Source organism: Zingiber officinale, chromosome 9A, assembly GCF_018446385.1.
Source record: "Zingiber officinale cultivar Zhangliang chromosome 9A, Zo_v1.1, whole genome shotgun sequence".
Classification (NCBI taxonomy): domain Eukaryota; kingdom Viridiplantae; phylum Streptophyta; class Magnoliopsida; order Zingiberales; family Zingiberaceae; genus Zingiber; species Zingiber officinale.
In genome coordinates, this window is record NC_056002.1 from 123,485,343 (window position 1) to 123,500,356 (window position 15,014).

Below are 15,014 nucleotides of genomic sequence, written 5' to 3' on the forward strand. Positions count from 1 at the left end.
AGGGACTCGCTCCACCGACAGATAGCATGGTTAGCGGCATGGACAGACAGAGGATCGTACAGCGGAAACTTCCACTATCATGTCAGAGATATGCTCGGGTCATTAAGGTATGGTGTCATGGACACTTTTCTGACACGTCTTTTCAGGGTATGCTTGGAGAAGCGTGCACACCTCGAGGAGCGTGCACACCTCGAGGAGCGTGCACGCGCTTCCTCGGAGCCCTATATAAAGGGCTCCAAGCTTCAACGGAGGTATGCATAATCTCTACTGTAGCTACAGTTACTCTGTCATTTTGCTTCCTCATATCTTCTACATCGTCGGTGTTTGACTTGAGCGTCGGAGGTGTTGGGTTTTTCGAGCCGCAAAAATCGCTTTTTGTGTTGCGGAAACCCCGAGTCCCATGCCACCGGATCCGTGCGAAGTTATTAAATTTCGTAAAACTTCGTGTATATGTTTTCTAGCCTAGATCTACACTAGATCTATCTACAAGGAAGAGACTTATACCTTTGTAGCGAAGCCCTTCGCAAATCCCGCTCGTCCAAGGTTCGTCGGATCTAAAGGTTGTCAAGTGTACAACCCTCTATGTGTATCCACATGAACAAATCGATGGAGAGAACCTCTAAAGATGTGCTAGCAACCTTAGAGGATCAGCAATGGTGGAGGAGAGGGAGAGAAGAAAGGTAGAGAGGAAGAAGAAGAAGGTTACACAATGCACCAAATGCTCCAATAATGTGGTCGGCCACATCAAAAGGGTTTTAAACCTCCATAGGATACCAAGGGTCACAACTCTTGGTCTCCCTCATGATGTGGCACACACATAAGCCAACCTTGATGATGTGGAACATCATCATTGGCCCACTTAATGCCAACTCACAAATGAGGTGGCAATGGTCAAGTCAAACTTGACCTTTCATCTTTCTCTCAAGTCAAGTCAAACTTGACCATTTCTCTCCCATGGTTGATCAAATCTAACCATTGGTTCAAGTTAATTTTAATTTAATGAATCTCTATTCATTGAATTAAATTGGCTCAATGAGTCTAAGTCCAAATTAGACTCATTTAACACATGAACCAAATTGAGTCCAACTCAATTAGTTTACTTTGGATTACTCTTAATCCAATTTAGTTCATCACATGAACCTAATCCTCTTGGTTCATGAAATGAACCTAATCTCCATCTAATTTCCCTTTGTGTGTAACCCTATAGGTTCTTGTAATGTTGGCAATGCTCCTAAACTCATTTAGAAGCATAAGTAATGAGCGGTATCTAGCAACACATCATTACTACCCAAGTTACAAGAATGTTGAGATCCAACATCACCTTGTGACTACTAGTTGTGATCCTTCACAATATATGACAAGTGTCCTTCTATCCTTGACATCTAGATTGATCAATATGAGGCATAGACCGTGTCATCCTCTAATCAATCTAAATCTTGAATCCCAAGTAGACTCACTCAATCAAATGAGCTCAACATCTCATATTGACTCATTTGGGCATGGTCATGCACTTAGTGGTCTCACTCTATCAAGAATAATGATGTCACTCCCGTCATATAGGAGGGATAGATCTCATCTACATCACTCACATCCCTCCGCATAATTTGTTACATACCTAGTAATCGTCTTTATAGTCCACCCAGTTACGGGTGACGTTTGACGAAGCCAAAGTATGTAACTACTTATGTAGGGAACCATGGTGACTTCAGGTCCAAGGACTAATAATCATACTAATAGCCACATGAGAAAGTATATGACACTCATATAACGATCCATGATACTTTCTCATGACGGGTCATTCAGTATATATTCTCCAATGCATACCCATGTGTCAACTTGATATCTCCATAACCATAACATGTGAGATCAAGTCATCGAGTTGACTTACATGCTAGTCTCGTCGCATTATCATTGTCCCTGAATGTTAATACTTGACTAGGAATGATTAAAAGTAGTGTTCCCTATATCATCTCACTATCGATTCAACCAATCGATTGATATAGTGTAACTACCCAATTTTCCTTATTTCGAGTTCCAAATGTCCATAAAAATATTTGGAAATGCTTTTAAAATATTCTAGAGATTTTTAGAAATTTTTAGAGTATTTTTACGTAATTTTTGGAGGTCGTTTAGTATGTTTACAAAAAGAAAGAAATTTTGACAAAAACTGTTGAAAGCGAGGTTCGAACCCACGACCTCGGGTCGGACTGACCCAAGCAAAACCGGCCCAACCAGCTGAGCTACACAATTTTGTTAATCTTATATGGAGAGAATTAAATTTATAGCATAGTTTTGATTAAACCCAAATATAAGAAAGGGAATTAGGTTTTTGATTTTCCGAAAACCAAAACAATTCCTCTCAAAAATCCCTCTCCTCTCCCGACGTGAGCGGCGACTCTTCTCCTCTCTCGCGGCGGAAACGAAGAAGAAACCAGGTTTGGTCTCCGGCGCCGGCGAGCTCTCTCCTCCACGGATCCGTCACCAAGCCGAACTTCTCTCGGCAAGGTCAGTGCGGGCACAAGAAGAAGCCGCAAGTTTTCAAGCTTTGAACCCCTAGACCTTCCTCTCCTTCGGTTGTAAATCCAAGAATCGTCGGTAAGTACTACTCACATGTGGTAGGAGTTGTTTTCGGTTTTGGTTCTCTTTATTTTTGAATCTGCTGTGATCTTTAAAGAAAGAATAGGGATGAGTTCTAGTTTTCTACCGTGACATCCATTCTGGGAAGAATCACTTCATTTGGGGTTTTCGGAACTTTATTGGTAGAGAATTATGATGTTTAGGGTTTGCTGCCGTGAGTTGATTGTTTCGATTTTTTGCTGTGCCTCAGTTCCGAGAGGAATCTGTTTTGGATGGCTACAGATTTTGGGCTGTAGGAGATGATGATGTTAGGGATCTTAGAACAGGTTCATAACACTTCTTGTTTTGTGTCAATAGGATGAAACAGAATTGGGGATTTAGGGTTGCCTTACAAGAAAGGAGTTAAGCTGTGAATTTTGATATTTATGCTTGTTTTAGCTTTACAGTAAGTTGAATATGACCTTATGCAAAGAAAATAAATGCAAAACCGGATTATGTTTTCCTATTAGCAAGTGCAGAACTAGATTATACTTTGCCTATTAGCAAGTGCAAACTTAGTCTAGCTTCTTTAAACAAGTGTAGAATCGTTTATGTTGTAGTGTTGTTTCTAATAGCATTGCAAATTTGGTTGCTTGTTTATTTTATAAACTCGAGCAGTTTTATTGTTATGTTAGTAAGTGCAGAATACATTCTTACTGTCAGTAGAAGCAACCTTTCCTTATACTTTGCTTAATTGGAAATAATCCAACATGAGTAGATTTTAGTGATACATGCTTTGGTATATCATGCGTAGATGTTTGATAACAGCAGTATCCCTTCTTATATCTCGGTTTCCATGAAAGGTGCTTATTTCCAATTATGTTAAGGATTATAGCATATAGTAGTATGCTGATTTTTGTTTCCCTTTGCTTTAAGATGTGCATGAATAGATTTTAGCATATAGTAGCATGCTGATTTTGTTTCCCTTTGCTTTAGGATGTGCATGAATTGATTATAGCATGTAGTAGTATGCTGATTTTTATTTCCCTTGTTTTAAGATGTGCAAGAACAGATTGTAGCATACACATATGTGCACATAGCATTTAGTTTGGACTTTCCTTGCTGTAATGAGCAACTATAAGTAAGAAAAGATCAAGTCTTAAGTTGATTCCGAATTCCAGAAATTAAGATTAAAAACACACCAAGTGGTTAAACAAATGCCAAGGCATTTTAATATAAGAGTATTAAAGAGATAACAAGTAAATTAAAGTAAGAGGCTAGTACCCGACTTCCGAGGTTGTCGTTAAACAAGTCCAAGTGACCGTTTCCGAGGTCTCGGCCCTGGTAAGACCGAGGTCTTTACCCTGTGGGATTACAGCAGTCTCTATTAGGGAGCGCGCATAAGATGGTACTAAGTCTGGGCCCAAAGAAAAAGAAGAAGAAAGAAAAAGAAGAAGAAAGAAAAGTAAAAGTAAAAGAAATTAAAAGATTAATTTCAAGTATAAAGCTATAAGTAAATGAAACAAGTATCACCTATGTTTAGAATTTGCAGAAGTTTAGTTCCTTTAATTCTAAGCATACAGCATGAGTTTCATTACTTTTCTTATCAGTTTAGTGAGCATGATTAGTTTTATTTCCAGTATTCAGCTTTATTCTGGTATATCATGAGTATGCAGTTTATTTGAGTACCTTGCTATTAGATGAGTACATGTAGCTTTTCTTTTAGCATTTCAATTTCAGTATCGTTTGCATTTTTATGCACTTCGAGTTTTTGTGAGATAGTATAGTACTTACTAAGCGTTTCGCTTATAGATCTATTTTTTTCCTCCTACTGCAGATAAAGGAAAAGCTAAAGTATGAAAGAAAGGCGACAAGGTGGCGGTGATGAAGGTGTATGATGACTGGACTATGGAGAGATCCAGAATGAGCTGACAAATTGCCAAGACTTTTCTGTTTAGTTCTTTTAGTTCTCTTTTAATGTTGTTATGCAATTGGGATTGTAGTTGAGTTTATTCCGCACTTGTAATTAGTTTTCTTTTATTATTCGTGGAGTGATATAGTTGGTTACTATTGCTAGAATAGCTTTCTTTAGTTATAGTGTGTATTATTACTGCGTGGTTGTGAAAATATATGTTCCAGCCGCCTGTAGCTGAGTATAGATTGTTTGTATTGTTGATTTGGTCACCGGTACAGGGGACATTCTGCCGAAATTTTTCGGTAGGAATTCCTCTAGGGCCGTGATAAATCTGAGGGTTGCTAATATTAGCATAAGTGACACTAGTAAGTAGAGTAGTAGTTAGGTAACGGTCGCCCTTAGAGAGTAGTAGTAAGAAGGGTGGTCGTTACATATAGATAGTCAAGCAGCAACAACAAAAGACACTAGCCGATCGACTGGCACAACAAGCAATGTCGCCTCTAGAGGTCGAGCGGCTCACGATGACAGACCGGAGTAGTATTCTATTTGGGGGCAAAATAGACTACCGACCGACACGCATGGAGAAGCTCCACACGCGCCTATCCCATTCCATCGGGCTCTATTCCAAACACCCTCGGAGGTTGCGCAAGCAAATTAGGAGAAGGGGTCTTCTTCAGAGGAATCGCCCGTGCAGGACGCAAGGAAAGGCAAGGCGTCTCGAGCCGATGCGTCCCCCGTTCATGGATCACATGCCTCCCCCTCACACCACTCCTTAAGCCTCTAACCCACAAATTGCCTCCCATTATCAGATACGAGTTGGGCAACGTTGTTGTTGGGACCGAAAAGTAGCTAGAGGGGGGTGAATAGCTCGTCGCATGCTCGTGTGCTTCGTTGCTTGTTTCTTCAAAGATGTGCAGCAGAAATATAAAGAAACAAAAGCATACAACGCTAACAAATGAATTTTACTTGGTATCCACCTCACAAGAGGTGACTAGTCCAAGGATTCACGCACACACACACCCTCCACTATGAATAACACTCCTTTATGGTAACTATCAAAGGAGGAGAAGCCCTACAACACTCTCAATACAAGAAGAAGGAAAGGGAAACAAAATACAAGCAAAAGCTTACAAGTTATGCAGTAAAAACCCTAACCCTAACTTCTTGTTGTTGCCCGCGTCTTGATCTTGGATCACTAGCAACCTTGCTCCAAGAACCCTTCAAGAACTGGCGGTAGAGTGGAGACGAAGTGTGGAGAGCTGCTGGAGAGGATCTGAGATGAATCGTGCGAGTTCTCTACCGAAGGAATCGAACGCCTGCGGCTTTTATCGACGCTAACGGTCGGATCCCGATCGATTGGATTGCTCCCAATCGATCGGGGAGGCTTTGGATCGATCGGCTGATCGATCCAGAGCGCCTCTGTGCTCTGCGGAAAATGCCTGGATCGATCGACTGATCGATCCAGCCTTTATCGCGTAAAAACGCGCTGCCCCAATCGATCCACTGATCGATTGGGGTCTCTGGATCGATCCACCGATCGATCCAGAGATGTTCTGTGTGCTCTGCGACTTGCCCACTCGAGACTTGTCGCGGGGACCTTCCCAATCGATCGGCTGATCGATTGGGTATCAGCCAATTGATAGGTTGATCGATCCAGACATTGGTTTTTGCCCAAAACCAAGTCCCAAGCCCCCAAACCAACATCCGGTCAATCCATGACCTGTTGGTTTATCATGCCTAGCATCCAGTCACCACTACAAGAAAAAAGCTAAACAACAACGCTTTTTTGGCGTTGTCGTATGTACTTAAAAAGTGATGTTGTAGATGGTGTTGTAGAAAGTCATATCAAAGACAACGCTTTAAAAGCGTTGTGGTTGGTCACAAAGACAACGCTTTTTAAGCGTTGTCTTTTCGTTCTTAAAAAGCGTTGTTATAGATGCTGTTGTAAAAATGCACATATCAAAGACAACGCTTTAAAAGCGTTGTGGTTGGTCACAAAGACAACGCTTTTTAAGCGTTGTCTATTCGTTCTTAAAAAGCGTTGTTAAAGATGCTGTTGTAAAAATGCACATATCAAAGACAACGCTTTAAAAGCGTTGTGGTTGGTCTCAAAGACATTGTTTTTTAAGCGTTGTCTTTTATTACTTAAAAACGTTGTCTTTTTAAATTTATAAAAAATAGTGTTTTTCTTAATTAAATAGCAAAAATTATAAAAAATACTCAAAATTTACATATAATTGAATATCCACAACCACAATCATTTTTATAATAAGACTATTTAACAAATAAATAAAACTTTATATTATACAAACAAAATGTATACATATTGATCCACAAATTAAATTTGTATCATACAAGTTATCCTTAACTTCATGACAATAATTTTTCAAACACACAAGTTTTACAAAACCTCATCATTGACTAACCGCTGTTGTTGGTGTCCATCGCATGGAATTGCTTCTTTAAGTCCAACAATCTCTTCTTCTGAAAGGCTTTCAGCTATCACTCTTAGAGCCATCTTCTTCAACTTGTCATCAAGACACCTGGGGTTGTAGGCAATCAAGAAATTTTGTATGAAAACTTTCATACATGTAAATCTCGTACTAAATAATATGTCAATGTTATATATACATGTAATTTATACCGTAAGTGTGTTTATATCGTAACTGACAAGTTTTCTTTAGGGCCAACTTCTACTCAAGCTCTTTAAACACTGCATCAAAATAAAAAAATTGGCATTAGTTCTGTGCTAAATGAAAATCATATTTAGAGGAAAAAGCGGGAGTGCTGTAGATGGATATATTAACCAAGCATATTAATGTTTGACCTGTCTTTACAAGTTCTAAGCATATATATTAACCAAGCATATAACCTAAGAGGAATAAGTTACAAAATGCTACTTGATGTTTGACCTGTCTTTATTGGATTTTGCGGCCCCGGGCTGCTTGTAGCCGTGCACAATGTAATACTTGATGTTGACTCTACCTTTGCAGTTGTTTCGGCTTGAGGAGTGGCAAAGAATGGTGGAGTAGAGGATGGATTTCAGGTATTCATCCGTGCCATCGAGGAAATGACTCCAGTAGGTGACTAGCATGTTGACCAGGGCATGCTTGGAGAAGATGACTTGTTTCAGAAGCCTTTTAGATCAAAGATACGAAGTGCATTGTTATAAAACTAAATGCACGAACACTTGCTTATACGGTTCTTGAAATAAAATACATTCGTAATCATCACTAGCCCAAGCTCAATAAGGAAAATTCACGGTAAATGTGCATAGTATACCTCAGATACTGCAGATGATAGGGAAGGCCAGAAGACAGTTTGACGCAAATATTGAGATTGCCCAAGCCAATCCATGGTACTAATCCTGACAGCTCCTCCAAATCGCACTGACTTGATTGTGTCCACCCATCCTTGTTCATCAGCTTGGAACCTTTGAAATGAAAGTTGCATTGGGTACATGGAAAAAACAACAAAAAGGGAGGATAAATGATAGCCACCAACCTAATTGTTCACAAATATCCGTATAAGTTATTAAGGGTGTTCATAGAAGTTGATCCTTTAGCCGTGTCTATTAGATGGTCAAATCTAGGCGCCAACTCAAAAATGTTGGCGTCCAAGTGTTAGTGTTCAACTACTTCTGATTTTCTTCATCTTTGAATTGTTAAATACATAGGGTATTTATAGGGAATACTCAAGATGTATCTAAATAAATACATGAACCAATATTAAATGACATACATTCATCATCCAAGAGTCATTCATGAATCCTCCAATATTCATGCTCCAGATGACCATACATTAGATTATAAGTCCAATTAATTTGATTGCAAGGTTGTAAACAGTCCTTGAGGGCTATTGATAGTGATTCCAGTACGTACTGGAAAATAATGGAACAAACCTATGAAACAGCTATCAAGGGATTCACTTCAACTTTCCTAAACCAAAGAAGAAACAGATGGATTACAAAAGAAAACAATTTACTTATTGGTTTGTTTTTCTTAGGCCTCTACAGGGCATTTTTTTCCATCGCCAAATCCCACCAAGACTCATTGTCACCACTCCTATTGAGCCTCGGCCATTGCCAAGTCATACCTCATCTTCTCCAGTTGTGTCTACTCAAACCTTGTCTACCCGACCTCAAAAACCTACACTTAGATGTAGCTTGTCTTGATCGCCTCAGAAGGGGTTTCTTCATCATTTCACCTCCCTCCCCTCTCTCCCTGCACTTGTCTGATCTTGGACAAACATGTTTTGGATGTTTTCAGCTTCCAAAAAGTCAGTTGTGGTGCCCTTCCATTACTAGATTTGCTGGAGTGAACACTAGAAATACTAGCCATGCCACCCCATGCACATAGTTATTTTCCCTCTAAAGGGAGTACTAAAAGTTGAGATCCTCAAATTCGTCCATTCACAGGAATAATGCATCAAAGGGCAGGATCCACTCTTGAACCTTAGAAGACCATGGCTTCACAATCCGAGTCAAATCATCCTAATCTTTGAATCTACTGCAAGCCAAACTTGGTACATGGACGAACTTGCTACTTAACAAAAATGACTTGGACTTTAAAGCGCATATGCAGTGAAGAAAAGAATCAGCTAAAATCACACCATCAGCAAAAGGAGTATGCCGTGAAGAAGGAGAAGAAATCTAACCAAGACAAATACCAGATCTGAGGCAGTGAGCAATCTGCTTGAACAAGGTAATCATGCAGCGTTGGAACTCTGTCGTGAGCATCAAAGACCAAATATTACCAAATATTAAGATCACTGACAAACCAAATAATACCTTATTTTTAACAGCTATCTAGAGGATCTGGCTTTTTGACTTGAAGCTGGTTCAAAGAAGACAAATCAAATATACAAATACTAAGATGAAAGCATAATGAAGTAGTTAACTTTTTCTACTTTACCTGATTATAAGATCTACAGCTTCTTGCTCAGTATTTTGCTGCACGAGTAATTATTAGAAAAACAAACCCAATAGTGGAACAAAAGCTAGATAATGAAACTAGATAATTTACACTGACAGAACTTTACAGAATAACATATAATACAGTGCTTTGTACTTGCATATTAATCCAGAAAACATCCTTTCACCTAAGTGACAATTTTTCCAAAACATCATCATTCACAAAACATCATCATTCACTAAAAATTTTCACAAGTTTTTAAACTTCAGTGACAACTTTTCTTTAGGGTCAACTGCTCAAGGTCGATCTGGTAACTATGCAGTGCATCAAAAAAATTGGCATTAACTATGATTCCACCAAAAAAAACCACCATTCCATGAACTTAAATCTAAATAGAATTATGCTTTAATTGAAGCTAATTGTCTGGAGTTGCAGGAAAGAATAATCAAAAGTAAAGTGGTTCCCAACCTCTCAAGTTCCGATTCATGAATCTTATGCTTTAATTCAAACTAAAACAGCACAAAGAGAATGCTCAAGGAGACAAGGAGCTTTATTTGTCACCAATCAAGTGGGAAAACATAATAGAAGCTTCAGAGCAGTGGTCTGGGGAACAACTTTACTGGCCCTTGGGTTACTGAAGCTTACAAATTGCTTACTGCCAAGAACGTTTCAAACCTGGTTGATTTATCTGCATCTGTTCTATAGAAACTCTAGCTATCACCTCTAAGTTCTCAATGCATTCACCATTAATTGATTGCAGCAAAAGGAAACCACTGCATGTAATAGACTTTTCGACTTGATCTCTTCTCCAAGTAAGAACATTTCAAACCTAGATACCTAGTAAATCCACATCTGTTCTATATAAACCCGTCACCTCTAAGCTCTCAATGCATTCATTCACCATTTACTTCCTCAATACATGCTCTAGTACTGAGAATTCAAGCTATGCAAGGAATGGCTATTAAACTCCTCATTGCACTGCTTGCCTTGGCTTCCTCACGCAAAGGGTATGCATGCATGCAACTTTACTCTCGAAAACTAGAAGATATATTGAAGTCATTATCAGAAGAACATGAAAATTTACTTACAATCTTGTGTACTGTGTCCACCAAATCTTCACCTTCAAACTCTCCTCCTTTGTTGGCGCGTCCTTTCTTCCACATAATAGCTCTATTGATGTCATTATCATCACATAATTCAGTCCCCTACAACAAAGAAAAATCAAATAACAAATGTGAAATAATTTAATGTGAATCAATTAGAGGGTTCTTAGAGGAAATATATTTTAAAAATACTTACAATTTCTTCAGCAAAGCGTGCATACCCTTTGCGTGAGAGTCGATGAGGATATCTATTTTTTTTCCTTCGCTCTTTTTGTTGATCACTGAGTTTCTAGTTATTTCAAACAGGCGACATATCAAATTTGAATAATACATAATGAATTATGATCGAATAGTTTCAAAAGAAAAAATTTAGAATCTTACAATGAAATCTTCAGAAATGCGACTAATGACAAACGCACGCCAATCTTCTCTTGTAATTTCAAAGCCAACAGGTGGCTCATTCAACTCCTCAGGTTTGTCACGCCTGCTTAAAATAAATTTTTGGGTGAGATGGGTCTTGTATTGCCTCCACTTACTGTTTGCAGACCTCAATTTTTGGGTGAGAGGAACACACGGAGCTTGAGCGCTTGAGCTGCTTCAAGAAGAACAAGAATCGAGCGAGATGTGGAAACAGAGACCATTGAGGCAAACACTCAAACACGTTACCTGCATTGTATAGGTTGGTTGATCCAAATTCAAATGGATGAGGAGGTGGTGTTGGATTTGAACCAGATCAGGGCGGTTCGCGTCCTGGGCCGTGGAGCCATGGCCTCGGTCTTCCTCGTCAGCGCCGCACCCGGCAGTCGCCTCCCCACGCTCTTCGCCCTCAAGGTGTTCGACAAGCAGTCCGCCGCCAAACCCCACGCTCTCCGCCGCGCCCGCTGGGAGCTATCCCTATTGTCCCGCCTCTCAGCCGCTCCCGGTGATCACCACCACCCGTTTCTCCCTTCCCTCCTTGGCTCCGTCGAGACGCCGGACCTCCTCGCTTGGGCGATCCCCTTCTGCCCCGGCGGCGACCTCCACGCCCTCCGCCGCTCCCTTTCTCCTTCCAACGAGGAGGCGTTCTCCGCGGACGCGATCCGCTTCTACCTCTCGGAAATCGTCACCGCTCTCGCCCACCTCCACTCCATGCGCGTCGCCTACCGCGACCTCAAGCCAGAGAACGTCCTCCTCCGTTCATCCGGCCATATTATGCTCGCCGATTTCGATCTCTCCCGCCACCTCCCTGCCAGATCGACCACCCACTCCTCCCTTCCTCCTCCACTTCCCTCCGACAACCACAGCCACGCCCCCCGGAGGAAACTCACACGCGTGTTCTCCTTCGGCGCCGTGGACGACCAGATCAAGAAAGGGAGGTCGGCGAGAGTCTCCCCGGTGAGTCGCCGTAGGACGAGTTCCTCGTCCATCTCGAAATCCAGAGAAGGATCCGGTGGTGACAACGAGCGGTCGTTCTCGTTCGTGGGGACGGAGGAGTACGTGGCGCCGGAAGTGGTGCGCGGTGAAGGGCACGGCTTCGCGGTGGACTGGTGGGCGCTTGGGATCCTGGCGTACGAAATGGCATACGGACAGACACCCTTCCGGGGGCGGAACAGGAAGGAGACGTTGCACAACATTCTTACGCTGCCGCCAATGTTCCCAGGCCGGCGGCGCACCGATCTCACTGACATTATCGAGCGGCTCGTGGTCAAGGACCCGGAGAGGAGATTAGGGTTTAGTGGGGGTGCGGAGGAGGTGAAGGCGCACCCTTTCTTCGATGGGGTGAAATGGGAGCTTTTGCCAGAGGTGGCGCGGCCTCCGTTCCTGGCGCCGGTAATTTTACCTTTCTTTCTTCCGTTCCTCCTACTCTCGAATATGCTCTGCGAGGAAGGAACTAAGATCGAAGGGTTCAGAGGAGTTGAGGAGCCGTGAGAAGATTAGGAAGGGTAAGCTGACTTTGATTGAGGAGATGGGGAAATGCGAGATTAGGGATCTCGACTTGGAGGAGTTGGGCCGGCGTGAGGAGTTTTGCGTGAGGAGTTTGGGTCGAGATTAGGGTTCAGAGGAGATCACGCGGCAAGGAGAGGAGAAGGCGCTCGTGGAGAGGAGAAGGCGCTCGTGGAGAGGAGTGGAGAGGAGAAGGCGCTCGTGGAGAGGAGAAGGAGAGGAGAAGGCACTCGTGGAGAGGAGTGGAGAGGAGAACTCGTGGAGAGGAGTGGTGAGGAGAAGGCGCGCGCGCGTTGAGGGTTTAGAGTTTAGCAAAGCGAGGGCTGCGAATTTATTTTAAGTGAGTTTAGGGGAAACATACACAACACTTTAAAAAACGTTTTTTAAAAAAATGTTGTCTTTGACCATAAACAACAACACTAAAGACAACACTTCATTAAAAACCGTTGTCTTTAGTAAAAAGTAAATACCATAGACAACGCTTTTCACTAAAAGCGTTGTAAAACAAAGAACGACAACGTTTTTATTAAAAAGCGTTGTCTATTGGGTGTTGTTGAATGCAAAAATTCTTGTAGTGATGCACCCTTGACCTGCTAGGACTTCCTCACCAAGTGTCCGGTCAATCCCTTTGACCCACTTAGACTTTTCTTCATCATGCCAAGTATCTGGTCAATCCCTTTGATCTACTTGGACTTTTCTTCCTTGTGTCAAGTATTCGGTCAATCCCTTTGACCTACTTGGACTTTCACCAGATGTCCGGTCAACCTTGACCTATCTGGATTTCCCCGTGCCTGACTTCACTCACCAGGACTTCCCTTCTGCCTAGCTTCACTCATTAGGACTTCTCTTTTGCCTGGCTTCACTCACCAGGTCTTTCCTCTGTCTGGCTTCACTCACCAGGACTTTCACCTAGCTTCACTCACTAGGATTTTCCTCTGCCTGGTTTCACTCACCAAGACTTTCACCTAGCTTCACTCACTAGGATTTTCCTTCTACCTAGTTTCACTCACTAGGACTTCTCTTCTGTCTGACTTCACTCACCAGGTCTTTTCTCTGCCTGGCTTCACTCACCAGGACTTTCACCTAGCTTCACTCACTAGGATTTTTCTCTGCCTGGCTTTACTCACCAGGACTTTCACCTAGCTTCACTCACTAGGACTTCCTTTGCCTAACCTCCAAGTTAGGACTTTCACATGGCTTCACTCACCAGGATTTTCCAGTCAAGTATCCGGTCAACCTTGACCTACTTGACTCTCCATCACAATCTCCACACATGAACAATTGCACCTGCAATCTCCATGTGTTGTCTACATGTATTGTCAAACCATCAAAACATAAACATTAAGACTCGAGCTTGACCCAATTCAAGCTCAGTCAAATTAGGTCAACCTTGACCTGGGGAATATTGCACCAACAATCTCCCAACATTTGTGAGAAAGACTCGACACTTAACCCATCTGTGTTTTGGTGAAGGGTAACAGCATTGTCGAACTTTCCTAAATGATCATCCAGATCGGTTGATCCGTTGTATTCTCCGATTGCCAAGGGAGCGTAGTGCCTCGACAAGGGGTCTTGAAGTATTGCTTCAGAGAACTAGCAGTTGATCCGTTCGAGTGGCAACGTTAAACCCCTGTCTTCACTGAACCGTCGAGCGACGACGTTAAACCCTTGTCTTCATCGAACCGTCAAGCGGCGACGTTAAACCCTTGTCTTCACCGAACCATCGAGCAGCAACGTTAAACCCCTGTATTCATCAACAGTAGAGCGACGATCTTAAACCTAGGAGAAGGTATGAACCTTGTTGAATTCGTCAATGGCCGAACGACGACCCACAAGTCATCAGGATAGATCGAAGACAACCCATGATTATAACCGAGTAGAACAATTGGTACCAAGCATGGAAACAAATAAATCATAAAGAAAAGCCCGCAGAGCGGGCAAACTGTTCATTTCGCAAAAGGATGTTGTCGGGCTGCAGGAATACATTTACGATTCAAAAACGTTTACAAGACTTCAGCTCACTCTATATAGTCAAATACATCATCAGGCATGGAGTCGTTCAGCTGACTACGGTTGATAATGTCGTCTGTCAGGGCTTCGGGGAGATGATCGTCCGCCTTGAGCTGCTGGAGGGTCCCATCAATGGCTAGCTCGAACGCTCGGATGATCCGCTGGACAACTTTGTCAGTAAACTGGTCCGAGCAGAGATACTCCTGTTTCATCATTGCAAATCGGCTTGGCTCTTCCTCTTCGTAGACCGTCAGGGCAGAACGGGAGGTCTCCAGGGCATCTTTAGCATCCTTGAGCTTCTTATTCAGAGACTTCTCTCTTGCCGCTCGGCAAGCCCGCTCGACGATCAGATAGTCCTCGGCTTCTTTAAGCTTTTGGGCGAGCCGTCGAGCCTCCTGGTTCTTCAGTTTCAGGTCGACAATGGCTCGCTGCTTCCTTGTGGAGGCCAACTCGAGCTTTCTATCGCAGGTCTCCAATTGTGTCTCAATTTGACCCAGCCTAATAGCCTGATCGGCCGACTTCTGTTACTCTGTCGCAAGGAGTTGTTGGGCCTTCTCCAAATCGGCCTGCAGCTGGGAGACCGATGGCCCCCTG

The 15,014-nt window shown here is 42.4% G+C and overlaps 1 protein-coding gene across 1 annotated transcript; it reads left to right on the forward strand.

Moving 5' to 3' along the window:
* Positions 1–10,925: 10,925 nt before the first annotated feature.
* On the forward strand, positions 10,926–13,914 carry LOC122019540 (serine/threonine-protein kinase UCN-like). Its single transcript, XM_042576998.1, has 2 exons — positions 10,926–12,319; positions 13,884–13,914. Exons 1-2 carry the CDS (start codon positions 11,187–11,189, stop codon positions 13,912–13,914), a joined length of 1,164 nt encoding a protein of 387 aa, XP_042432932.1. The 5' UTR covers positions 10,926–11,186.
* Positions 13,915–15,014: the final 1,100 nt, after the last annotated feature.